The sequence below is a fragment of the Priapulus caudatus genome, unplaced genomic scaffold (assembly GCF_000485595.1).
Source record: "Priapulus caudatus unplaced genomic scaffold, Priapulus_caudatus-5.0.1 Scaffold160, whole genome shotgun sequence".
NCBI lineage: Eukaryota > Metazoa > Priapulida > Priapulimorpha > Priapulimorphida > Priapulidae > Priapulus > Priapulus caudatus.
This window is the reverse complement of record NW_014577221.1, coordinates 275,663-300,981: the sequence shown is the minus strand read 5'-3', so window position 1 is coordinate 300,981 and position 25,319 is coordinate 275,663. Positions and strand designations below refer to the sequence as shown.

The following is a 25,319-nucleotide window of genomic DNA, read 5'->3' as shown; positions in this document are numbered from 1 at the left end:
GAGAGAGAGCGAGAGAGAGATAGAGAGAGAGAGAGAGAGAGAGAGAGAGAGAGAGAGTGCGCGCGAGCAAGAGAGAGTATATTTGATGCTGACTGCATCCGCTCAGATGCCGACGCAGTGTCTCGGTAAACGGAAGGCGTCCGCGTGCAGGAAGCGCGACGTCCCCGCTCACAATCCGTCATCCCCCCGGGGGGGGGGGCAACATTAGCGACGGCCACAAATGGCAGAAGGAGTCGAGACACTGTCTGTAGCATCTTCGACCACAGTACGAGTACTAGTACTAGTTACCAAGAGCTAAAATACCTAGATAATAATACCTATAAATTTCAGGGGTAGAAATTAACTTTTAAACAAGGGAGTCCAACGGACTCCCTGCCCTCAAAAAGAGGCAGGCCGCGGCAAAATGAGGAAGTCCGCAGTCTGAAGTTCAAAATTAAAAATATTAACAACGCATGTGCTTATTTTGAAGATTCATGCGGTTGCACGTCTGCCAAATTTTCCTTGGACATTGGCTGAAAAAAATACGGCAATTCCATGAGGCCGTGCTCTAGAACGAACTAGTTAGTATGGCAGAATTTTCAGGGAGTCACACGGACTCCTGCATATGTCAAATCAGGTAGTCCGACAGTAAATCAAGGAGTATTTGACAACGGACTTCCGTTAATTTCGCACCCTGTGTAATATTACCTAATAATAATAAGGGTACTATACCAAGAGCTAATAATACCTAGATAATAATACCTAGATAATAATAACTATAATAATTATTACCTAATAATAAAGGTATTATTAGCTCTTGGTAGGCCTACTACTCTAGCAGTAGTACTAGTACGAAATTATACTAATAGTATACTATAATACTAGAATAAACTAGTAGGAGTACTATACTATAAGGAGTAAATTATAGGCCTATTAGATCGTAAAATATCTATAATTTAGTCCTGATAGTAGCACTAGTAACACTATGCTATAGTAGGCAACGTGTTCTCGCAGAGTAGACTAATGTCAGAGGTCCGTGAGTGGAGCCGAACGAGTTAGCCCTAATCCCTGACTACGAGTCGCCTCGTTTGAATACATCTCGCAAACCGGTGAGTTTTTGTGCGCGTATTGTACGCGAAAATATTTGGCTCTCCGTGACTGAACCCTATTCACGCGTACCCTCGTTTGGTTTATAGATAGACATAGAATAGAGATTCTCTATTCTATATCTGTCAAAAGTACATAATCATAAGATAACATCTCTATAATGTACTCTTGATACCTATCGTTTATATACCGAGTCTCCGTGGATGATAACGTCAATATCGATATCATCGGCGTGGCTACGAAAATAGTACACTTTTCAGCAAACACATGATCACGTCTTTATTCGTTGTATTGACAAATTAGAACTCAAAGAGTGAAAACTCACACCCCAGGCTTCATTCAGCATCGTTATATCAGATCACATTTCATACGCATTCCCCTTTTGGGTATTTTTAAAATGCTGCAGCTGTCAATGAAGGCGATAGCGACATAAACGCGAAATACATTTAGGCTTCCGATACAGGCAATTGTGTCACATTATGTTTCCGCTCACAATTAAACCGTTTACATATAGGCGTCAGTGTATGATGACAAACAGTACCAACGATGACAGTACCGCCGGCACACGAACAGCTGGCCAGGTATTTGATGCAATTTAAAAAGCGCCTTTTATTCGCCTGCCTTATCTGATTACGGTATTGACATGAGAAAAGATTTTCCCTCCGCAGAGTAAATGGACTCCCCCGTTGCTACGCATGCACCCTGAAGGCGTATGAGCAAAAACAAGCACTTGCCAGCCCTACTGTTTTCCGTAATGTACACAGCGAGGCTACCGTTGCAAGCCAATCGTACAAAAAAAACGTACACACGTGCTATCTCTCGAGAACAAGGCCGTACGCAGGATATTTTCTGTAGGGGAGCAAATACGCAGGAAATTTTCTGTAGGGGGGCAAATACGCAGGAAATTTTCTGTAGGGGGGGCAAAGGTACTCCCCACGCCCTCTATTGCCCTATTTGTCCCATTAAAAGGCATACTCTGAAAATCTCTAGGGGGGGCAACTGCCCCTGCTGCCCCCCTGCTGCGTACGGCCCTGCTCGAGAATAGTTTCAAATGCACTTCTTTACGGTATCGTATATAGCGCAAGTGCTAACGATGTAACCAGGTAGGTAGAGGTGGAGCCGAGCGCTGATAGCACGCATTTACTCTGCTCCAAAGTGGCGCTGCAATTCAGACTCACCTGGCCAGAATCAATTATAGCTTTATGTCAGAAACCAACGCTATCTATGAGAGCAGCCGGTTACCATGGAAACGATGAAAGACATGCACGATATTGGGTTGGTATTAACTGAGCAGAGGTCGCACGTGAAAGCTCAGGGGCATTAATAATACACCTACCTGCCTTATATAGCTTACCGTGGAAATTACAAGCTCGGTAAAGCCAGAGGCTAACGTTCCACTTGCAATAATTATTTGCCTAATGGTGGCTTGCCACTTGGGTCAGCAAGTGAATATAGCAAGTAGTAGTACATACATGCATATCGATAAACATCGGTTTCGTAAAATGATATGCACTCGCTAATGACACCACGCACGCTTTCTTGTAACGCACATGTATATATTTATATAAAATTACCGTTTTCCTAGCTATTTATAGTTTTTATACACACGATGTTATTGCTTATAATAATGTATTTATAGTCACGATTTTTCAGTTTAACGAACGCGGAAACAAGCACTCTTACTCTTAGTCTTACCTTCTTTGCTGAAACCTTTATACAAAGTGTCTCTTGTTCTCGGCGTGACAGGGCGCATGGTGCACGTGAAATTTTCTCCGGTTTTGCTATTCGCGAGTTCTAGCAGCGTGCCGCGCTTATCTGGTTGTCTCTTGTGGTACTTTTTTGTTGAGATGCTCGGAAGTTTTGTCGCCTCTATTTGGGGATCTTCGTCAGTTTTTTTTAGTAGGCCTGCTTGCGCGCCAGGGCCGATCCAGTCCTCTAACTCGTGTCCGTATTTTTCATACCACATTAGTCGAACCATCGCCTCTTTCTCGACGGATTCCTTCCAGAAGTTTTGCCTCTGCGTGTCCATGTTCAGTTCCCGACCCATCCTGACGGATTGCCGAATGGTGAGTGGGCAACAGGCAGCGTAGAGGATAGCAGTCGCAGGTAAAAATCAATAATCGTGTTTCGCGGAAATGATTGAGCGCTGCGTTGCGGTGTTAGCACACCTGGTTGCTATCAACGTGCTCCTTAGCAACGTGACGTCACAATAAATATTATGTGTTATGTGTTTCGCCACCTAGCGGCTACTTTATCAATATTTTGTTATGAGACGACCACAATGGGATCCTGTACTTGAGAATTGATTTTTAGAAGCTAAAATTAATTATTCAGACTATTTTTTGCTGAGTAGCGCAATTAAAGCTAGATGGGTATTGCTTTAGCTGAGGATACTTAAAATATTTTTGATATATATGTTATTCGCCAATATTATATAAAAAATTTGCGCAAATTTGCGCGGCCATTTACGCGGCCAAATTTACGCGGTTATACAGGCTATTAGTATTACAGCCAAATACATACCGTATGTTGCGGGAAATTTTTTAATTTTCATTTTCAATGCGCGCATTGCCGCATGCCTGCGGCAGTCTACCTAATGTGAAGATCACCGTATATTATGCGTATACATGCATAGCAGGAGTTAATAATGACAAATTGACAAAATGACTTTGTCATTAACTCCTGATGCAGAGACCACTGCATGAGCCATGAGCTGTAGTTAATGTTATCAGCCTGGAGTGAATAATAATAGATTATTATTATCTCAGGGGCGTGTACAGGGGGGGGGTCCAGGGGGTCCGGACCCCCCCCTGCTCGCCCAGAAAACGCATCTGAGGGGGTCTAATTTCAAAATTTTCGCGTGCTCGCAAGTTTGGGTTACGGTTAGACCCCCCCCCCCTTGGTACAAATCCTGTACACGCTCCTGTATCTGTTGTTGTTGTTGTTATTATTATTATTATGGTTAATTTTAAAGTGGATCACGGCATTAGCCGGTGGCTTCTGGTTTGACCGTGTCTCACATAGGGATTCAATCCAGAATTTTTCGCAGGATGTGTGCCCAGTAGTTATTATTGTTATGATTATGATTATTATTATTATTATTAGGATCTATTATTATCTATGGTTATTATTCATTCCTGATGTTATTATATACAGCTCATGCAGTAACACAGACTGGAAACTTACGCTAAAATCGTGTAATGCGATTGAATGGTGGTACCACGCATGAAAAGAGCAGTATGATTATGATAAAACTTGCTACAGTAGCAAACTATGATAATTAATAGTTTGACGAAGAATTTCTACACTCAAACATTTATATTGTTAATTCTAATATTCTAAAGTATATTTGAATCAATTAATTGAATGCTGAATACGTACGGTATACAATTTTATTAATTTCATACGTACACACACACACACACGCACACACGCACGCACGCACGCACGCACGCACGCGCGCACACACACACACACGCGAGGCCGCCACGCATCACACACACACGCACGCACACACACACTGGTGCGCGCGCGCACGTACACAATACACAGCACAGATATATGTGTGTGTATATATATATATATATATATATATTATAATATTATACAAAGGACGTGATATTAGAACTGTGAGCTTTACCAATAATATATATAAAACCAGTTTATGTTGACTAATAAACTAATTCTAATATACGGGCGGTGGGCCTATTGTTATATAGCCATAATAATTTAAGAGCTCAGCTAAATTTTCAATTGCACGGCAAAAAAACACAATTTGATCACACTCACACTAACGTAGTTATGGTTTGTTAAACGTGTGTGACATGCATATTTTTTACATATTCATATTATAGTGATCTGTTGGATTCATTGAATTTTTCTTTCTTGAATCATAGAAATTCGTCACTGCACTTCAGTTATGACTCCAATCTCAAGTCAACAAAGATCTATATACCGCATATACGTCATAAATATGACATATGCCATACTCATGAGGTTATCACATTATAGAAAATAGATATAATTTTATATACTCTCACAGTAGTACAGTACATAACAACAGCAGAACACTAAAATCAACTGTTGATTTAAGTGCTCTGACAACAGTGTGTTTATGGTGTGTGGTCTTTGATACCGACCGCTGTTTTCGCCCGGGGGCAGCACCATAGAAACGCTGTCCGGTAGCAAAATGGCGCCGTTTCCAGAAGATATTGATGTTTTTACTGTTCCACATTCGCGAATGAAGCAGTTAGTGCAAATATATTCACAAAAAGTAAGTTTAGCTTAATATTAACTGATTATAGGATGTAATGATTACTATAATTCTTGTCTTACGTTTGCGACATAGTGTGAAGTTAACGATAGGATAACTGCTCATCCCACACAATATGGCGCGTGTACTACTACTACTATTTACTATTTAGTACTAGTTACTACTAGTACTCAGCGGTGGTGGTACATTTTACAGGGTTTAAAAAAACTATTTTGTTGTATAAAATTAACTAATACTATCCTTGACAGACTACTGAGTAGATTATGCTGCCTATGGCTATGTATACTCAAGTAAATTTTGAACGAACAGTCATGGTGGGTCGTTTACAATTTTTCATTGCATTCGTCTTGTGAAATACATTGGTTCAAGGATAGAGAACATGGGTCCCAATAAAACCAATGTCATTTACATCAATATACAGGCTTTCAGATTTGAAAAGTACAGGAGGACTACTAATGACTCCCCTAGGACACCATAGGGGGACTTTTCACGCTCCATAATCACACCCTTAATAGGCATGATGGAGAGCTCCACTAAAAAATCACACCCTTAAGAGGCATGATGGAGAGCTCCACTAAAAAATCACACCCTTAAGAGGCATGATGGAGAGCTCCACTAAAAATCACACCTTTAAAAGGGATAATGGAGAGCTCCTTGAGGGCTCTCCATCATGCCTCTTGGGGTGTGATGATGGAATCATGACCAATCCTCAGTCTAGAGTGAAATCCAAAACGAAAATTGGGATGTCATGTCAATCTACTGATTATCATTCATCTTCACCTTCATTCATTCAATGGCTTCGTCAGGATTACATTCTTTTCATCCAACAACCCAACACTAGCACACAGATTAATAAAAGAGTTGATCGGATGTAAAAATAAACTTGTTTTATTTATTCTGATTTCCATCCTTAGAGATTCTAATCCATGTACCTGCATATTTCAGCACAAAATATCATCACAATCCATCAACAAACTAGCCAAATTACTTGTACGTAGTAGCCACGTATGTAGCCCCTCCAGCCCTACGACTGTTTCACGTCGGCAGAAAACCACTTCTCGCCATGTATAGTAGAAAACGAGCAGGTAACTTGTGGCTACCGTATAGGTACCTGTATTTGGATGCTGTTGTTTAGTTGTATTTATATATATATATATAAACCAGAGGGTAGTAACCAGACCTGTACCTCTGCCATACGTTCAGTCACTTACACACCACAAATTGTGTGTTTCTAACCTTTTTGTACCCCCCTACATTGAGAACTCTATTGCTATTGCTATTGCTATCTCTCGCGCTATTTCAACATAATAGACATACTTTTGGTGCGCGATTTCAACCACTTTTATGAGGCGCGATGATGCGCGCACCATGGGACAATTTGGGGTGCGCGGTGGAGCGCGAGCGCGATTGCGCCCCTTAAAAATGAAAGCCTGAATATAAATATAATATATCAATATAATAGGTTAGGGTTATGGTTAGGGTTAGGGTTAGAATTAGAATTAGGGTTAGGGTTAGGGTTAGGCACATTGGTTTTATTGGGACCCATGTTCTCTATCCTTGGGCCGTTAGGGCCAGGGTTAGAATTAGGGTTAGGGTTAGGCACATTGGTTTTATTGGGACCCATGTTCTCTATCCTTGGGCCAAAACTTTTAGTTAGCTTAGTTTCCAAGCATTGCCACATTGAGCATCATAAATTCATATATCATGAATGTTCGTAGACAGTCTACTAGACACAATACCAGTTCTTGATTGCTACACAAAAATGTTCCAAAAATGCCAGGTTTAGCACAAACAAGCCTTGAAGTTGTAAAGTGATAAATGTATTGGCCCAAGGATAGAGAACATGGGAGTTTTTGTTACGAGTTTGTAAAGTTCTTACGATACATGACCATTTCTTGGAGCTAAGGTACAATAACGTAATCCTGCAACCCGCGTTCAGGGTTGAGTTATCGTATCTGCTGTAATTTGCTGTACTGTATTGCCTGGCACTGGGAACAACATGTAACCCTAACTGTTTGCACTGCTCACAAGATCAGAAAATGCCTGTGGTTCACTGGTTGTCATGTTTGAAATCGACTTACTCAATCCGAATATGATCGTAGTAGCATTTGGTTGACTACAGCTGACGGTCGTATAGAGGGTTTATGTATTGCTAGCATATCCCAATTCCCTGCCTTATTTGTGACTTTGACCAGTCAATTCAAAACTACACTTTATATAATCCTGAAACCTAATCTATGCAGGAACTGCAGTACGTAAAACAAATGTTATAACTCTGATTATGGTTATCTATCAAATTGTCACAATAATTCCTAGAACTATGCATGTTTCACTTGTTATCAAGTTCATGCTCACAATGATAAGGCAGTCATGCATGATGTGTATCAGGTACCTTTAAATATACAACACTCATAGGCTAGCGTGAATCTATCAATAAAGTGCTAACTTATAGGGTTCATTTTCTTCTAAAAATGTACATGAATCATAAATGAACTGGGTTTCTTTATTTTGTACAGCTTTTGTTTATTTTTCAATTTCTACAGGGTACATTGCATATATATATATATGCATATAAATGATATAGTTTTTAATCGCATTATTATCAATGATAACATTTAGTATATATCTATGTGAGTTTTAATATAACAGGTGGCTAATTTGATTTGCATGATATGCTATTTGTAATTTTTATCAATGCTGTCAAGTGTTTTTTATTCTGTTGATTTCTGGATTAATTGTGTTGTCCATTGGTTGAAGTCATCTACTTGTAACGGATAGGCAAATTTAGCTATTTGAAAAATGCAATAAACCTCCAGTCTACTAGAAAAAGAAGTATTTACTGCCATTCACTTTATTGTATATGCTCTGAGGTACTTAGTACAATTTTATAACATCGGTTGTTTATATTTAGCTTACAAGCACAAACTTCAAGAACTACTGTGATTTCGAAAACCTTCTAAGTGACCTGTATGCAACATTCATTGAGTTCAAGACACATGAAAAGATTGAGAATGAGGAAATTATGAAACGATTAAAACTTAAATTAAAGGTAAGTAGCCAATAAATGATTGTAATGATAACATTAAATAGCAATGAATTATAAATGATGGTAGAGCTTAAAGTTATCTGGATATAGAACTGAACATTTTATATAAATTTTATCATGCTTTGCAAGGTAGCAGATTGTTGTTGCTCATTGTTTCTGCTGTGTATAATTGCTCATTCAGTTTGAATTTGTGCATTTGAACAACATTGAAAAGAATGATAGGACGAGTAACCAAAATTTGAATGCCACGCTTGCAATGGCGAATTTATGTTATACAGTGGAATCCCGATTTTATGCGAAGTCGGATCTAACGCGATGAGTCATTGGACTCCCTTTTTTTGCTCTTATATAGCCATGTATATATAACTCGATTTAGCACGAACCCGTTTTTCCGCGATGACATTTAATGGACCCCTACCATCGTGTTATAATGGAGCTACACTGTACTTCGGACCAATAATGATCTGACTGCGCTCCTTCTGAATCGACTGCATCGTGACGATAGCGACGACGGGAGGTCTTCAGTCTCTGACTGCTTTCAGGCGCTGTCGATCAGCAACAGCGCTGTCTGTAACTGCCACTCGGACAACCGGCTCTCCGAGATGCTGGAGCTCTTTCACAACGGCTTCCGCTGCAACCGACGCACGGACCTTGAGAGGCTGCGATTCGCCGCCGAGCTGCGCTTCGCCCTCGAGGACTTCACGGGGAAGTTCATCCCGCACATGCAGGAGGAGGAGGACGTCTTCCAGCCGCTGCTCATGAAGTATTTCACGTTCGACGAGCTGCGCCATATGAAGGATGTTGTACTGACACGACACGAGCGATGGAAGGAGAATCGCGACGAGGTCAAGTGAGTAGCGAACGTGTGAAGCCATCCTTCCCTCACGCACGCTTCCTCAGGTCGTGCTTTGACCCGCTCCGCACGCTGCCCCGGTTGATCTCCGCATGCTTCCTCGGTTTGTGCCTCAATCCACCCGCTTCGCAGGCTCCCCTGGTTCATGCCTCGAACCGCTCCGCATGCTCCCCTGGTTCGTGCCTCGACCCAGCCGCTCTCCACTCTCCCCCGGTTCATGTCTCGATCCGCCCGCTCTGCACGCTTCCCCGGTTCATGTCTCGATCCACCCGCTCTGCACGCTCCCCGGGTTCATGTCTCGATCCACCCGCTCCGCATGCTCCCCTGGTTCATGCCTCGACCGACCGCTCTGCACGCTTCCCCGGTACATGCCTTGATCCGCCCGCTCCGCACGCTCCCTCGGTACATGCCTCAATCCATTCGCTCTGCATGCTCCCCCGGTACATGTCTCGATCCGCCCGCTCTGCACGCTCCCCCGGTACATGCCTCGATCCGCCCGCTCCGCACGCTCCCTCGGTACATGCCTCGATCCATTCGCTCTGCATGCTCCCCCAGTTCATGCCTCGATCCGCCCGCTCCGCACGCTCCCTCGATACATGCCTCGATCCGCCTGCTCCGCATGCTCCCCTGGTACATGCATCGAACCGCTCCGCATGCTCCCCTGGTTCATGCCTCGAACCGCTCTGCATGCTCCCTGTGGTCATGCTTCGACCCGCCCGCTCCGCATGCTCCCCTGGTACATGCCTCGACCGCCTGCCCTGCAAGCTTTATTTGTGCTCTCTTCAGGTATTGTTTCCTTAATGACAGCAGGTATTCAACTTGATGTGAATGGTGTTTATAAGTTGTCAAATGCTTAACATGCATTGTCGATCTTACAGGGAGATGTTTCTCAAGGAAGAGAAACAGGACAAGGAGAAGTGTAACAGTGAGCAGGTGGAGAAGGAAAGTGAAAGCAAGGATGAAATTGAGAAGGGTGAGTGTATTTTTAATGTGTAGGGGTCAATGCATTACAGGTTAGTTATGGAAAAATATTAATTGTCTATTTGTTTGTGACTTCTCATCTATAACGGTTAGATTAAACTTCATCGTCAAAAACAAAATAACACCAAATGCCTTGCAGGCTTTCTTGAGTACAGTCAGGTGACCCATTCACACGGTACTTATAGATAGATGTACTTCCTTCTCGTCAATTCTAGAATCGACAGCAGCCATTTTGGATCTACCTCCGGAAATTGCGTCGCAGGTGTTTTCACACCTAGGTGCGAGAGATTTGCTACGCTGCGCCCAGGTGTGTCGCCACTGGTCAAAGCTTGTCGTGGATCCTGTACTCTGGACACACATACGACCACTGGCATGGGCACAAGGTCTGAAACTCATGGGTACTGGGTACTCCAGTCTAGGGATACATTTAGCAATATAGCGCTGACTGTATGTGTACTAACCATCTTGTTCTTGCTAGTCAGTTAGGGAAAATTCTCTTAGACGCCTCCATGTTGAACTTGACCGAAGAGCAAACAATGATTTATTAATAGCTTGTCTTGTTCTGTGTGCAATGCTCCCAGTGTGTTCTGCGTGAATGTACAGTGTGCTTCTAATGCAAACTGCGTAATAAAAACAGGGTTGACATGCCTGCTTATTAAAATTAATAATATATTCATCGTAGAAAAGCCAGAAAGCCAGGACAAGAAACACGAATAAAACATGGGTTGAGCGAAAGTTGTACTCTGGCCTCGAGGTGTGCGCGTCTGACGCGTTTACTCATGTTGTGCAGGTGACATGGTGATGGACAAAAGAGTAGCCCCTGAAGTGGGAAAAATCGCCCCGGAAAATTGAAAAAGTAGCCCCCGAATTTGTTTAAGTAGTTGGAAAATGAACCCCGGAAATAAAAAAATAATGTTTTCCCTGTTTGTCACGCATTTGCTCGTGTTGTGCAGGTGACTGGAGCATACGGGAGCCGAGTGAGGAGATGGAACCGGACGAGTCCGTGTCACTAAACGACGCTGACGACGACCCGGACAGCTACAAGTCGTCACATCGAGACGAGGATGCAGACATAGATGAGTCGAGTGATAGCGAGTCGACTACGAGCATGGGATCAAACCACGACAGCAGCAATGGTACGTGTATCGTTAGATTAGACACACAGTCAGATTAGTGACAGCACAGGTGCAGGCAACAGCCTCGGTAACAGCACAGCGGCGTGCAACAGCATCAGCAACAGCACATCTGTATACAGCGGGTTTAGGCTCAATTAGCAATACACATGCCTATCCCAATAAGAACTTTGTGTGTAAGTCCTGTGGGTAAGAATACCTGTGTGTAAGTCACACTTTTTTGTACACAACTTCAATAAAAAAATCAGGGGTGTTGCACATTATACATGAGGCTAAGAAATCTAGCAAAAATGTTTGCACCAACTTTTCAACGCAAAATATTGTGTGCGAGTTATACACTAATGCGATTTATACACGAGTAAATACGGTTCAACTGTATACCCGGTTACTGTTGTGCTTCTCAGGCGACAGAATAAAAATATCACTGCAGTGAAGTGTTCTTGTAATAAGTGTGTTGTGCGTTTCTCTAGATGACTATGTGGAGCAGCGGTGGCGTCTCGTCCGAGAGATGACCGTGATGGCAGGACTAGCAAAGCACCTCATAGCGAAGATCGGTAGTGGAGTGAAGACACTGCATCTGTCCAAAAGTTTCGGCATCCACAACAGAACGGTAGGTGTGCATGCGTGCGTGCATGTGTGCGTGTGCATGTGTGTGTGTGTGTGTGCGTGCGTTCGTGCGTGCGTGCGTGTGTGCACGCGCATATGTGTGCGTATGCATGTGCATGTGTGTATTGGGAGGTAGAGATAACATTGCTCCGTCGTGATCTGAGTGCTTCGCTTGTCTATAATTTATTAACACGATGATTGAGAACAACAAAAGTTTTGGAGCAGTGTAGGTCCGAGATCTGAGAAGAGATGTTGTGGTTCGTTTGTGTCACGTAATGTATTGTGAAGTAATGTTTTCACCTGTGATGAATCTACACACTACAGTACATAGTGACAAACTGACAATGCTGTTCGTTTGCAGGTGAGAAAGATCTTGTCTTGCTGTCCAAATTTGGAGCACCTTGACTTATCATACACGGACATGAATGACACAGCATTCAAAGGGTATGTTGCTAAAACACTACTATTGCCTAATTGCCCTCCTGCTAAGATGTGTACCCTTCTGTGCCACTATAAAGATATTCTTGTGTCAATGTCGATTCCGGTTGCACGTTATTTTTTTGGCCGCGGATGCAATTTCTAATGCAATTAGAATCCAATAAAAAATGAAACTCCAACTAGTGTATATATTGTCTCTATATTCATAGTGTTCTAGTTCTAGTTCATAGTTTCATAGATGGTATATTTATAGCTTCTAGTGTATATATTCATTGATTATGTGTTTTTATTCGATTTCTAATTGAACATCGTGTATCGTTGCGCAGCTTGGACGGCTGCCTCACCAAGCTACGTCACCTCGACGTGAGCGGATGCATTAACATCAGCAACCACGGACTCGAACGTCTCGCACTTTCCCTGGTCGAACGCGGCAGCGTCGCCACGGAGACGACCGACTGGGGCGGCGGCGTGGCGCCGATGAGCGGCGTCGAGGAGGCGATGGTTGCCCGCGGTGACGGCGCGTTCGAGTGCGGCCGCGGCGACAAGTGCTGCCGCATGCAACAGAATCTGGTCGCTGTCGTCGCGGCGCCACCTGGTGGCGAGGCGATGGACGTCGACGGGGACGGCTCGGTGGGTGCGATCGAGAACTGCCACGTGGTGAGCCCGCGCGCGGCGCGCTGTCAGATGGTGGGCGGCGACTGCGGCGTCTACAGCATGGCGGTCGAACTCGACGCATACTGCCGGCGCGAGGTGGCGCCACAGTGCGTGCCCGACGGTGGCTCCATCTACACCGCCACGCCCGGCGGAGGCACGCGGCGGGTGGACTGTAGAAGCGTGAGTAGGACGACGGCGGGATCGCCACCAGGTGGCAGGCTGGTCTTCCTCAGTCTCTCCGGCCTCGCACTGATCACTGACGACGGCCTGCGGTAAGTCTCGCTCGTGGAACAATGGTAGCAGCTGCATCAGCAACAATGTACACAGAGCGTCATCCCTAACCTAATTTTATTAACCAATTCTAACCGCGAAATTGTTCCTCAAGAGTCTGATTCACCATTTTATAGCAAGTCCCTGCCTGTGCACTTGCAACAGCAGCCGGGTGCATATGGAATAGTCGATAAATACACATAGTAAATAAGTAGCATAGGTGTGCGAAATTTGTTGTTCAACGAACCAGACAGGTGCCTCTGTTATAGGTTATAGGTCTCTCGGTTCGATGTGAAATTTCTGAGCCCCAGTGCCAGTGTTGTTTTGTTACTGTCGAATGTAATTGTGATACACAGACGTGTTTTTTATTGACATTGTGTAGATGTACAGTGTTTACACAGCACAAGGTTACCACTTGCTTATTCAACTAACCAAGTTTGATAGAAACAGAAGCTAATCTGTTTTTGTCTAGAAAGTTTCCATGTCTGGAGTCCATGCAAAATTTGATCGGGTTGATGTAAATGGGTTAGATTTACGGGAGACAAATTTTACTTTTTAAGGGCAAGGCAAGCATTGCATTGTGTTTAACCCAAAATTCAAGGGCACCAAGGCAAATATTTTTTTAAAAGCTCTGTCAAGGCCACTACATTTTTAACAACGCTTTTTATTTCGGGCAAAGAGAGATGAATGTACACAAGATGGCATTTATGGGAATGGACAGTAAAAACAGACCCAATATTTTATAGTAAGCACGCTTAGCACGGTGGTTTATTACCGAGGATATCGACCTGTTTTCAGGGCCGAGATCAAGTGCTGGCAGTTGCACAGTGAAATACATGAGCCCTAGATTTAGGTCACCCTTAAATGATTCCTTGTTTGCCACAACCTATTGCTGCTTTTCTTGTATGCCCGATCACACCCCTATCAGCTGTTGTTGTGGTGTAGTTCACATCCTCCTAGAATGTAGCATGTTTGTGAGCATTTTACGATGGATTGGTCCGTGGATATCAGTGGATGATAAATGCACATCCACAGGTAGATTCTACATGCTTCATTGATGCAGTCCACTCGCACGTACTTACACTATGTGTGTGCGTGCGTGCGTGCGTGCGTGCGTGCGTGCGTGCGTGCGTGCGTGCGTGCGTGTACGTGTGCATGTGCGTCACGTGTACGTGAGTGTGTGCGTGCGTGCGTGTGCGTGCGTGTGTGCGTGCGTGCGTGCGTGTGTGTGTGTGTGTGTGTGTGTTGGTGTGTATAGTAATCCCTGGGAGTGTTATGAGTCTATGACCTAGATGCTCCATCTCTGGAAGTCTCTATCTACAAACTTGACCTAGTTAGCGCATAGTCTACTCTTCCTCACACCGGCTCCCATATGTATATATTCGTAGCTGAAGCCTTGAGAATGTGTTGAGAGAGTGTTGAGTTTGCAGCTGACCTGCTTATAAACATGACTAGCTAGTCTCAACGTATCCGTATGAGTTTGTTGTTGACCGGTGTAACGTATAACGCATAAGTCACTGGTTGGTTGTAACTTGTAAGCAGAGCAAAGTAATTCGATACATGAGAAGCGGCAACTGCTGCTGTCCTGCTCTGCTACTTGTTGGCGATTGACCCATCCGCTTGACCGATTAAATCGCAGGTCAAAGTCACCCAGGTTTAGCTATGCACACACGTGCACACACGCCCACATGTCATCTTGACTGAAATTTGTTATGAAGCTTTGGTAGAGCTGCCTGTCAGTACTGCCAGGCTAAGAGTTGTTATTATTATTAATATATATATATATATATATATATATATCAGAAGTAGATAATAGACATATATTAATATACAGTGTATCCCCGTTATAACGCGATGGTTGGGGTCCATAAAATGTCATCACGAAAAAAGCGGGGTTGCGCTAAATCAGGATTATAAGAGCTATATACGTGGCTATATAAGAGCAAAAAAAGGGGGTCCAACGACTTCGCGTAAAATCAGGGTTCCACTATATATGTGTGTGTGTGTGTATTATATATTATTATAATTACATTATTATTACTGCTGTAAGTTTCACTGCTCTGTCTTGCTGCAGGTGGTTTGTGAACATCGGAGGTCTGCCGCTACTGCAGCACATGGACATGTCCGGCTGTTTCCAACTGACTGGCGAGAGCATTGCCGCAGTCGTCGACAGCGCCACCTACCTGCCGCCGCACAAGCTGTTCTATTGCGACAACATTCTCGATGGGCCGTACCCGCAGGATGCGAGCGGCTGCAGCAACCTGGAGTGCGGCAGCCGCTTCTGCTGCCGCGCCGGATATTGAGGCAGCGGCGGCGGCGGCGGCGGCGGACGGTTGCAAGGCGTGTGTTTTCAGATGGCGTCCCATGCGGTTGGTGTCCCGGTGATGTTGTTTCGATGACCCCCGTGTCTCGATGACCCCTCTGTCTCGATGACCCCTCTGTCTCGATAACCCCCCTGTCTCGATGACCCCCCTGTCTCGATAACCCCTGTGTCTCGATAACCCCCGTGTCTTGGTGACCCCATGTCTCGATGACCCCCGTGCGCCTCGGGTTACGGACCCATTCTTTACAGCATTTATTTAAATTCCTTTATTCAGAATTTGATCACTGTTTATTCAATTTATGCATCTGCTCTGAGTGCCTCACCCAAAATTTTGCCACGTGTTTTTTTTATCAAGTGCCACATCAGGAAAGTTGCGCTGTACTCGAATAAATGCTAACGCTATAGTACGCTAATTAATACCGCCGTCCAATCATTCTTTATCACTGTGCAATGGTTCGATATCAGTAGAGAAAGTACCAATATGCTGAATTCCAATGTGCCCAGAACTCCTTCAAGTGCACAGTTGCAGGTTCAATGGAAGCCATACAAACCTTCATCGGTTTTTACCGCCTATGCTTTTCTGTAGCATTTATCCTAGGCAAAATTGCTAAAGTGGGGCTTTTGTTTAATAATAGTAGTAGCTGTAGAATTTCCTCTAGTTATATATATATATATAATGTAGGCATTCATACAATTGTGAGCTCACCATTACAGCACAGAATGTACAACTGTGAGCCTGTATGTATAATATGTTATCGCTTGTGTAACTGACTATTGTGTATTCTGCATTATTGTGATGAACATTCTAAGCAAAACGAGTAGACTCCTGCAACTGCTGGAATTGAAATGTTGCCAAGATATTTTTCACTAATAGAGAGCTGTAGAGCTTGAACGTTTTGTTGATCGAATGGCGGCCTCTAGTTCATTGTTGTCGTAAATAACCTGCGTGAGTCTGCGTTGTTCGCGCATGAACGTGAGAAGTGCAGTGCCGCATTTCACAGATATTTGTGCCCCTGAGCGTGGTCTACTGTAGAATATTGACTGCAGCCGGGTTTCAGGCATGAATCGCCTATATCGTGCGCTACTATTGGTTGCAAGGATTTGTTTTTTGAGTGATAAATGATACTTTTCTGTTTTGGAAAAAAAAGATCATAAGATAAGCTCCACCCCATCCAGGTACCTGACTGTAAATGTGGGTTTCTTGGTGGCATTGTAATATTAACCATGTTATTTGGAAAAGAGGGCCAATATGAGGACGAATGTTGAGTTATAGTATCATAGTTAACATATCTTTATGTCAGATTTGGTTGTGGTAGCATAAACTACAGAAACATACTTTTTAACTGTTATTATTCTGAACTTTGTAAGAAACAGCAATACCTAATGTTGGATGGGACATTTATCGTTTTCCAGGTGAAACATACATATTCCACGTATTCTGGGTTATATTATACACGTATTGTTTTTGCTGTTGGTAATCACTGTATTATACCTTTCATATTTTTAATTTGTGCTCCCACTTTGCTCATCAGCAGCCGGGTGTCTGCTGGATTAAGATGCTTTGATGAGTCTTTTCCTATTTATAATATGTATGTCTTTACTATAAATTTGTTCTGAAACTCGTGTTAAAATGTAAACTTACAATGAAACAATCAACATGTATATAACTGCATGCCTAAATTGTTTCAATTGTTACCATGCTATTGAAGGATATGATTAATTCAGCATTATTTTACGGCAGTTCTGGCGGTGATAAAATATTATTAGGTCAGTTGGAAATGGTTGGAACAAATCTGATATGAGCAAAAGATTGCTATATCTAAACTATTGCGCTTTCGCCCTGCAATTTTTTCATATAAAACGACTGTGTATTAAATCGGTATTTATCCTGGATAAAACTGGATGATAATAAACACAGATTTGATACCATGTAATGATGACTGTTTATTTATACCTTATAACCAACCTTATTGTACACCATTGACATTGACATTTACATTGTCAACTAGCTGTCCAACAATAAGAGCACTTCTGTATATGCCGGACACAACAGCCAGAGCTTTACAACACGTTATAAAAACGATACCCTGCCGTTAACAGGAGTGTATAATATAGAGATCTCTATTAGATTATCTTTGTATCATACACTCCTGTTGTCAATACATGGCTGCCTGCACACAAACTGCCAGCTGGGCAGAAGTTCAAAGGCTGGGCAGAAGAATCGGGGTCCCCACAGCCCTTGAAAGTCCTTGAATTTAATTAATACCCAATATATTATAATACCGTTTCATTCTATCAGGAGTAGATAATAGGGATCAGGAGTAGATAATAGTTCCCTATTATCTACTCCTGATTCTATCTATATGTCTATCTATTTATATGGTACTTTAATCTATATCCCGTCTATATCCTATCTTGTTATATTCTCTCGGGAATAAGTGATCCACTGATACCCCATCTCCCAAATGGTATCGCCTACGACCTCGTTAGCACGGTGAATTTTATTCAGGCAAATGGCTGGTTTTCAGCCTCAACGTTTTCACCCCCAAAGCACAAAATATGATTATACGGCTATAATACGCGTTTTTACAGTCACACAAACACACATACACGCACATTAACGGACGCGCGCACGCGGGTATGGTCGCACGAGCGCGTGCGCGTGTATTATCGGCGTAAATTCACATTTTGTGCCGCGGGGGGTTAAAAAGTTTTGGCTGAAATACGTTAATTTGCTGTTTTTCCATGCTTGACTGGTCGTGGGCGATACTATCCGCGAGAGGGGAGTAAGGAAGTGAGGAAGAGGAAGAAACGGAGAGAGGCGAAGGAAATAGAGTGAGAGAGGGCGGACAGAGAAGAGAAGAGGGACGTGCTCTCCCATGAAAATATAATTAATATTAAATATATCTAAATAAATAATAATAGATAATATATATTTAGGTAGATAAATAATTAATATACTTTTCACCATGCGACCGATGCCTATGACAATACTATCCACGAGAAGGAGTGAGGAAGTGCCAAGGCAAAGATATACGCGAAAACGGCGAACTATATATATATATATATATATATAATACTCTTACCTTATATATATATACTATATTATATATATAAATATTATAATTATATACACGTGTCCTAGCGTCCGAGAAAAAGCAAAATGCGAGAAGAGGAAGAGAGTTATTTGGTGATTAGTATTATATGTGAGCGATTATTATGGGTGGGTTGTATTGGTATTGGATTGGTGTGCGTGTTTTGTTGTGGTGTTCGGGGTGTTCTTGTATGATATGGAAAGTATTTCTTACGCTGTGATATTGTGTGTGTGTATTGGGGTGGGGGTGGATGGTGGCGGGTGAGGAGGTGTGGGTGGCGATCGAGAGGAGTGGTTGTTGGAGTGTTGTGGGTGGTGGGGAGTGGGAGTGGGCGGTAAGGGGCGGAGGAGATATTTAACTAAGTCGTATATTGGAAGAACATCGCAGTCTGTGCGCTGCGTTGGTGTGCCGTACGTGCGTTTGTCTGCGCGTGTGTACTGCGCATACGGGTGCACATCTCAGTCTGCATTCTTCCCTCTCCCCTTTCTCTCCTCTTTTTTTCCTCCTCCCCTCTCACTCCCTTCTCCTCAGTATTTCCCTCCCCCAGCCCCTCTCGCGGATAGTATCGCTCACGGCATCAGTTGCACGGTGAAAAGTTAGCCAGGCAAATGGCCGGTTTTCAGCCTCAACTTTTTCACCCCCCCCCCAAGCACAAAATATGATTATACGGTTATAATACGCGTTTTTACAGTCACACAAACACACATACACATACACACACACTAACGGACGCGCACACGTGGGTATGGTCGCACGCACGCGTGCGCTTGTATTATAGGCGTAAATTAACATTTTGTGGCTCGGAAGGGGGTGTGAAAAAGTTTCAGCTGAATTACGGCCATTTGGCTGACAAACTTTTCACCGTGTTCTCGACGCCGTGGGCGATACCATCCGCGAGAGGGGAGTAAGGAATAAGTGATTACTTTTATTCACTGTTAATGTTACTGCCTGACACAGCAGATGAAAGGTCAGCATAAAGAACCGGCAACTATTTATTATTATTATTAAATCTTTATTGCATGTAATTCAACTACAAATACATGAACTGAAGACATGACAGTCAGAGTCTTTGTATGGAGAAAAAATCGGATAAATGCAATAGTGTTGAGCAATTAAAATAATAATATTTCTGAGTGATACAGTACATTGTGTGATACATAGTTCTGAGTGATACATGTTACATCAACGCTTTACATATTGTTAAAGGACCGTCACATGAATCTACGTGAATGACAATATGAAACGACTATTGTGTACGTCGGTAATCGGCGAGCTATAGCGGCTGTTTAATCTGGCGTCGGCACTCGTGTAAAACAACTATTTTCACTTTATATATGAATATAAGGTATATATGATGACTCTAAAGGCTAAAACCACTTGTCACAGATTGTCCTTGAAAACAACACATCTCCTTGAAAAGTCCTTGAAAAAATAATTAACACTTTTGTGGGAACCATGTAGAATGCTTGTGTGTGCATTTGTAAGGTTGTATACATTGCTTGGTACTGTTCCCAGTGCCCCCCTGACGACTTCCTGCTCCGGAGATTCGTCAATGTCGATAAGAAATGCTTAACCATCCAGAAACGCGCTTGGGCACGAGCGTAGGCTATAAAGGGGATAGACTGAGAGCAGCAGTGCTAGTGCCAGCGACGGCACGTACCCGCACGTCTCCGCGACGCCACCCAGCGCGACGGTGAGCGCCATCTTGCCAAGCACCTCGGCGGTCGCTAGCAGCGTGTAGTGCGTCGCCTGGCAGCGAGGCGGGGCGTTCCGCGAGCACTGCATCATCAACGTGAACGTTGCCGTGGTGACGACACCGCCGTGGAAGTGAAGGAGGCAGAGGCCAGCCAACGAGGAGAAGTCTGTGCGCGGAAGATCGAAGAAGCCAGAGTTATTCATAAGTTAAAATGTCAGTGGAACTCGTCTTCATAATCATTATTATCAGTATTAATAGTCGTAGTAGTAGCATTTGCAGTAGCAACTATTTATGTCTGTGCCATTCACTTTAATTATTATTAGCTCATCTGACATAGTCAGATGCAGCTTGTAGAATCGCATGATCGTCCGTCCGTGCGTCCATCCGTGCGTCCGTCAACAGTTAGGCACAAATCTTAACCGCTCGACGTACGGTCACGATATTCGGGACGTGGGGGGGGTAATCCGAAAACGAGTTGGGATGTCGAAGCTGGGGGTCAAAGGTCAAAGGTCAAGAGGTGTAAAATAAGGGGGAACATTCACTCCTTAACTTAACCCCTTAACAGTTTTTGACGAGTTAACTCGCAATTATTTACTGTTCCGGTAAGGTTTATGACGAGTTAACTCGCAACGATCGTAACCTTCTTTCTTTTATGGTTTTTGACGAGATAACTCGCCTGCATTGAAAACTGGTGCGTTGTACGATAGATGGCGCAATGTAGGCGTTTCAAAACATGGCTGCCAAACGAAAAACTTGGTTGAATTTGGACGAAGCAAGAGCTTTACTAAGTGATTTGGAGTCCGATTTCAGTTCTACTTCTGATGAATTTAGTGACAGTGGACAGGAGATAAATTCGACTGTCTCAAGTGAAGCGGACGACACATTGCCTGATGATAATAATAACAATGATTCTGTGCACGATGCGAGTAGTACTAGTACTAGTAGTAGTGAAAGTGATGCCGATGGCACAGCAGGCCCCAATGCAGGTGCTGCTCGTCCAGTGTGGAAATGGTCCCGCAATATCCAGAAGCCCAATGAACTTATTTTTACTGGAACCCCGGGCATAAAGGTGCACCTTTATAATGTGACAGACCCTTTAGAATACTTTGAGCTCTATTTTGATGAGGGTCTGATAGACATGATTGTGGATGAAACTAATAGATTTGCTCAACAGTATATTCAAGTGGCAACCTGAAACCGAAATCCCGTGCAAGAAAGTGGACCCCAACTAACAGCAATGAGATCAGGGTGTTTCTTGCTTTGTTGATACTCCAAGGTATAGTTCACAAACCTGTTGCTGAATGGTACTGGTCAACAAGGACACACTTTCGACACCTATTTGCTTCAGTGATGTCTGTCAACAGATTCAAACTCCTCATGCAATTTCTCCATTTTGTGGACAATACAACGTTTGATGCGGACAATGATCCCAGCCCTAAACTCTTAAAACTGCAACCTGTGCTTGACTATATAGCTGAGAAATTTGGTGTCAGTCTACACCCAGAGAGAGAGATTTCAATAGATGAATCATTGATGCTGTGGAAAGGCCGTCTTGGGTGGAAACAGTACATTCCAATCAAGAGAGATCGTTTCGGGATAAAATCATTTGAACTCTGTGAGTCTTCTAGTGGATATATATGGAAGTTCATTGTATACACTGGGAAAGAGGCTAATCTAAAGAGAGATGGAAAACTTCTATCGACCAGTGTAGTTCTTGATCTAGCTGAAGACCTTTTAGACAAAGGCTATAAGATTTATATGGATAATTTCTACTCAAGTCCAGAACTTGCCCAGATTCTTGTAGACAGAAACACTGATGCTGTTGGAACCCTTCGACTCAACAGAAAAGGTAATATGGCACTTCATGTTTCACATTTCATCTTTATTTTTCTGGTGATTTATTGTAAAAAAATAAAGAAATACGGTAGTATACTTACTGAATCCTCCTCTGCTTAATATCTTTTCAGGTGTACCAAAAGATGTGAAAGATAAAAAGCTGAAGGCAGGCGAGGTGATCGCCGCCAGTGTGGCAGGTTGACGGTGATGAAATGGAAAGACAAAAAGGATGTTTCCCTACTCAGCACTGTCATGATACTAGCATGGCTAATGTGACTACCCACAAAGGAGAGAGGAGTAAACCCAAAATAGTTCTTGAATACAATAATTCAATGGGAGGAGTTGACCTTAGTGACCAACTTTTGCACAGTTACCCCCTAACCCGGAAGCGCCAAAAAAAATGGTATAAGAAAATGTTTCGTCATGTTATGAATATGTGGTTATAAATGCATACTGTCTCTACAAGAAAAACCCAGCAAATGCCAACACCGACCAGCTGGACTTTCGCTTGCAACTGGTTGACAGAACTGATGGAAGAGTATAGAGATGGTGATGAACAGCCAAAGAAAGACGTCGATCGACAGATGGTGTTGCGGAACGTCTGAAGGGGCGCCACTTTCCCTCAGTTATCCCCCCGACAGAGAAAAAAACCAACCCAACTAAGAGGTGTAAAGTATGCTGCTCTCACAGTGATGACCAGGGGAAGAAACAGCGAATTGAATCCCGTTACTACTGTGAACAATGTGATGTTGCTCTGTGTGCTGCCCCCTGTTTCAAGGTATATCACACCTTGAAACACTATTAGCACATGGAAATTACAGAAAGACAATTTTCTGTAAGTTCTAATATTTATTTGACTTATAAAACAAGTTTGCTAACATTATTAGAGAATATTTGCACTTTTCCGAAAAAATGGTAAAATCATTAAAACAATGAAACCCTGGGGGTGGGCGCTAATTAAAAAAAAAAACTGTTAAGGGGTTAATGCAACGATGTCAATTCAAGATTACAATACTCCGCTTGTATGGCTTGAATGAGTGTTACATACATGTCATACATTTGGCAAAGTGTTACAACTTTAAGTACAATAGTGTATGTTAGAAGATTAACTATAGTGCCTATATAATTAGCGCGTCTAATTGTTAATAGCGAGCATCTTAAAAGGGTCGCGATGAAGATGAGCGGAATTCCGAACCGAATAAAAAGCGCCTTTGTCGAGAGCCAATTGTATCATTTCAATTGTTACGATGATTTCAGACTGAGTTAGCAAGTCTTAAGCGATGAAGAATGCATGGAAAACGCTTGTTTAAGAAGCAGCAGATATTCGCAGCAACCCACAACCAACACCCCGTCCTAGAGGCTTTCGCAAGTCTTTGAATGAAGGGAATCCGGTCATTTATTACCACCGAAAATGCGAGTTATTTTAGCCATGAAAAAGCTTTTTGGATAAGATCTCTCAGGCAAACGCGACTACTTATTGATGAGAATCGCAGGAAATGGTCAATAAGAGGCCTCTCGCATTCGAGGATCCGTTCACGCCTTTTGTTCACGGTAATCCTGAACAATACGAAACGTGTTTGTATTTTCTGTGAAAAGTCTAGCTAAATATCTGAAACGGGGCAAGAATCGTGAGACTTGATCCAAATGTTGTGTATGGCGTGCAGATAACTCCATCAGAAAGACGCGCTACTGAAAATAACGATTAGCGGATTCTCGCCATTGTATCGCGCGAGTTTAAGTGGCAGCAGAGCGTTCTAAGCCATAGGACATGTTACGCAGAAGTATATACTAGACCAGAAGCTAAGCTGCTGCAATAGCATCTAACGGATGTAGCCGAATCTCCTATGAGAAGTATGCGCCGCTCTAGGAGTCTGAATTCTTACGCAGATGCTTTTGACTACATCAGATCAAAAGAGGGGGGGGGCTGTATAGAAATGAGAAAGTTGTTAGATTGGCCTGAAATGAGAGTGCTACTCGAAACGTTTCTCTAAGCTTCATGCGGAGCGCGCGAGTGTAAGCAGTCACAAAGAAGCAATATTAGAAGAAAGTAGAGGCTGAGTTTGGCTGAAGTCCCTTAAGTTAGGAATTTGCTGGACACTGCAAGTGTTTATTTAATTCCCGCCAGCCTGATCATCAATTGCAAATAGCCAAAACACTATAGTTACACTCCTGGCCCGCGAGAGAAAGATGATAATATTTGATCAACAAGAGATAAGCGAGAAGCTGGCAATTCCGACATTCGTGAGAGCGAATCCAGAAAGAAGGAATGCAAATGTCTTGGCCACCCACGCCCTCAGAGCTGGAGCGACAGTTGCTGCTAGAGATATTGCCTCACAGAACTAATACATTTTTGTGCGCATTCGCTTTACTGGCCAGCAAAACTTCATCAGAGCGAAGATTGCAGTTCAAGGGTTTCAGTCAGGTAATGAAATCTTTTGCAAATAATTTGATGTATGTATGTAAGCACAACATTAGCATGGGACAATATTATTTAGGCTCGAAAGCAGACCCTTTCTGGAGAAAGGAACGTCCACCGCTGTAAATGCCATAGCGGTACAGGCCGAGATATTTTGGCCACGTCTCCCTTTCTGTGGCCGGACACCAGAGATAGAGTAAAAACCAAGCCGGAGAAGCATCGAGCGCCGCTTGCATGTTGCAGATTTAGCAATATATAATGGCAGCGCGACAGCGACAGGACCGCCAAGCCAAGAGGGTTTGTAGAGGTGCAGCTGCCAGGAAGCGCTAGACAATGCGCAAAGAAAAAAAACCTATTGTGCGTAATAGTTCGCTTTACATGCGAGGCTAACCAGAGGTTAGTGGCATTGGAAGGATATTCAATTATATCAGTGCGTATATGAGGTTGAGCGCCATAAGACAAACATTGCGCTACCTCCGCCACAATCCAACGCGCTCTGCCCACTCATCTGGCAACTGTCCACGAGGTTTTATACCGCGGCTCCTTAAAGATCACAGGAGCGCACTTCACTTGAAGCAGCATAATCCTGCCGTCTTTGATCAGGCTTTTGTAC

The 25,319-nt window shown here is 43.2% G+C and overlaps 3 protein-coding genes across 3 annotated transcripts in view; 1 reads left to right on the top strand and 2 right to left on the bottom strand.

Annotated features, from left to right (window-relative positions):
• Positions 1–3,133, bottom strand: part of LOC106806444 — a 4,982-nt gene extending 1,849 nt beyond the window's left edge. The window contains exon 1 of the mRNA XM_014808379.1: positions 2,782–3,133. Within this exon, the coding sequence (XP_014663865.1) occupies positions 2,782–3,133 (352 nt within the window). The remainder of the gene's footprint in view (positions 1–2,781) is intronic.
• Positions 3,134–5,265: 2,132 nt separating this feature from the next.
• LOC106806448 (F-box/LRR-repeat protein 5-like) lies at positions 5,266–17,597 on the top strand. Its single transcript, XM_014808386.1, has 10 exons — positions 5,266–5,359; positions 8,271–8,408; positions 8,948–9,255; positions 10,137–10,231; positions 10,455–10,622; positions 11,193–11,375; positions 11,843–11,982; positions 12,340–12,422; positions 12,743–13,342; positions 15,415–17,597. The coding sequence occupies exons 1-10, from the start codon at positions 5,276–5,278 to the stop codon at positions 15,641–15,643; spliced, it is 2,028 nt and encodes a 675-aa protein (XP_014663872.1). The 5' UTR covers positions 5,266–5,275; the 3' UTR covers positions 15,644–17,597.
• Positions 17,598–20,170: 2,573 nt separating this feature from the next.
• LOC106806449 (major facilitator superfamily domain-containing protein 3-like) overlaps positions 20,171–25,319 on the bottom strand; it is an 8,660-nt gene continuing 3,511 nt past the window's right edge. The window contains exon 4 of the mRNA XM_014808387.1: positions 20,171–20,620. Coding sequence (XP_014663873.1) covers positions 20,328–20,620 — 293 coding nt within the window. The 3' untranslated portion in view covers positions 20,171–20,327. The remainder of the gene's footprint in view (positions 20,621–25,319) is intronic.

Bases quoted from the DNA above. Each gene is read 5' to 3' on its own strand.
- LOC106806448 (XM_014808386.1), top strand. From the start codon at position 5,276: ATGGCGCCGTTTCCAGAAGATATTGATGTTTTTACTGTTCCACATTCG. The intron at 5,360-8,270 runs GTAAGTTTAGCT...GTTTATATTTAG, and splicing joins TGCAAATATATTCACAAAAA to CTTACAAGCACAAACTTCAA. The intron at 11,376-11,842 runs GTACGTGTATCG...GCGTTTCTCTAG, and splicing joins AAACCACGACAGCAGCAATG to ATGACTATGTGGAGCAGCGG.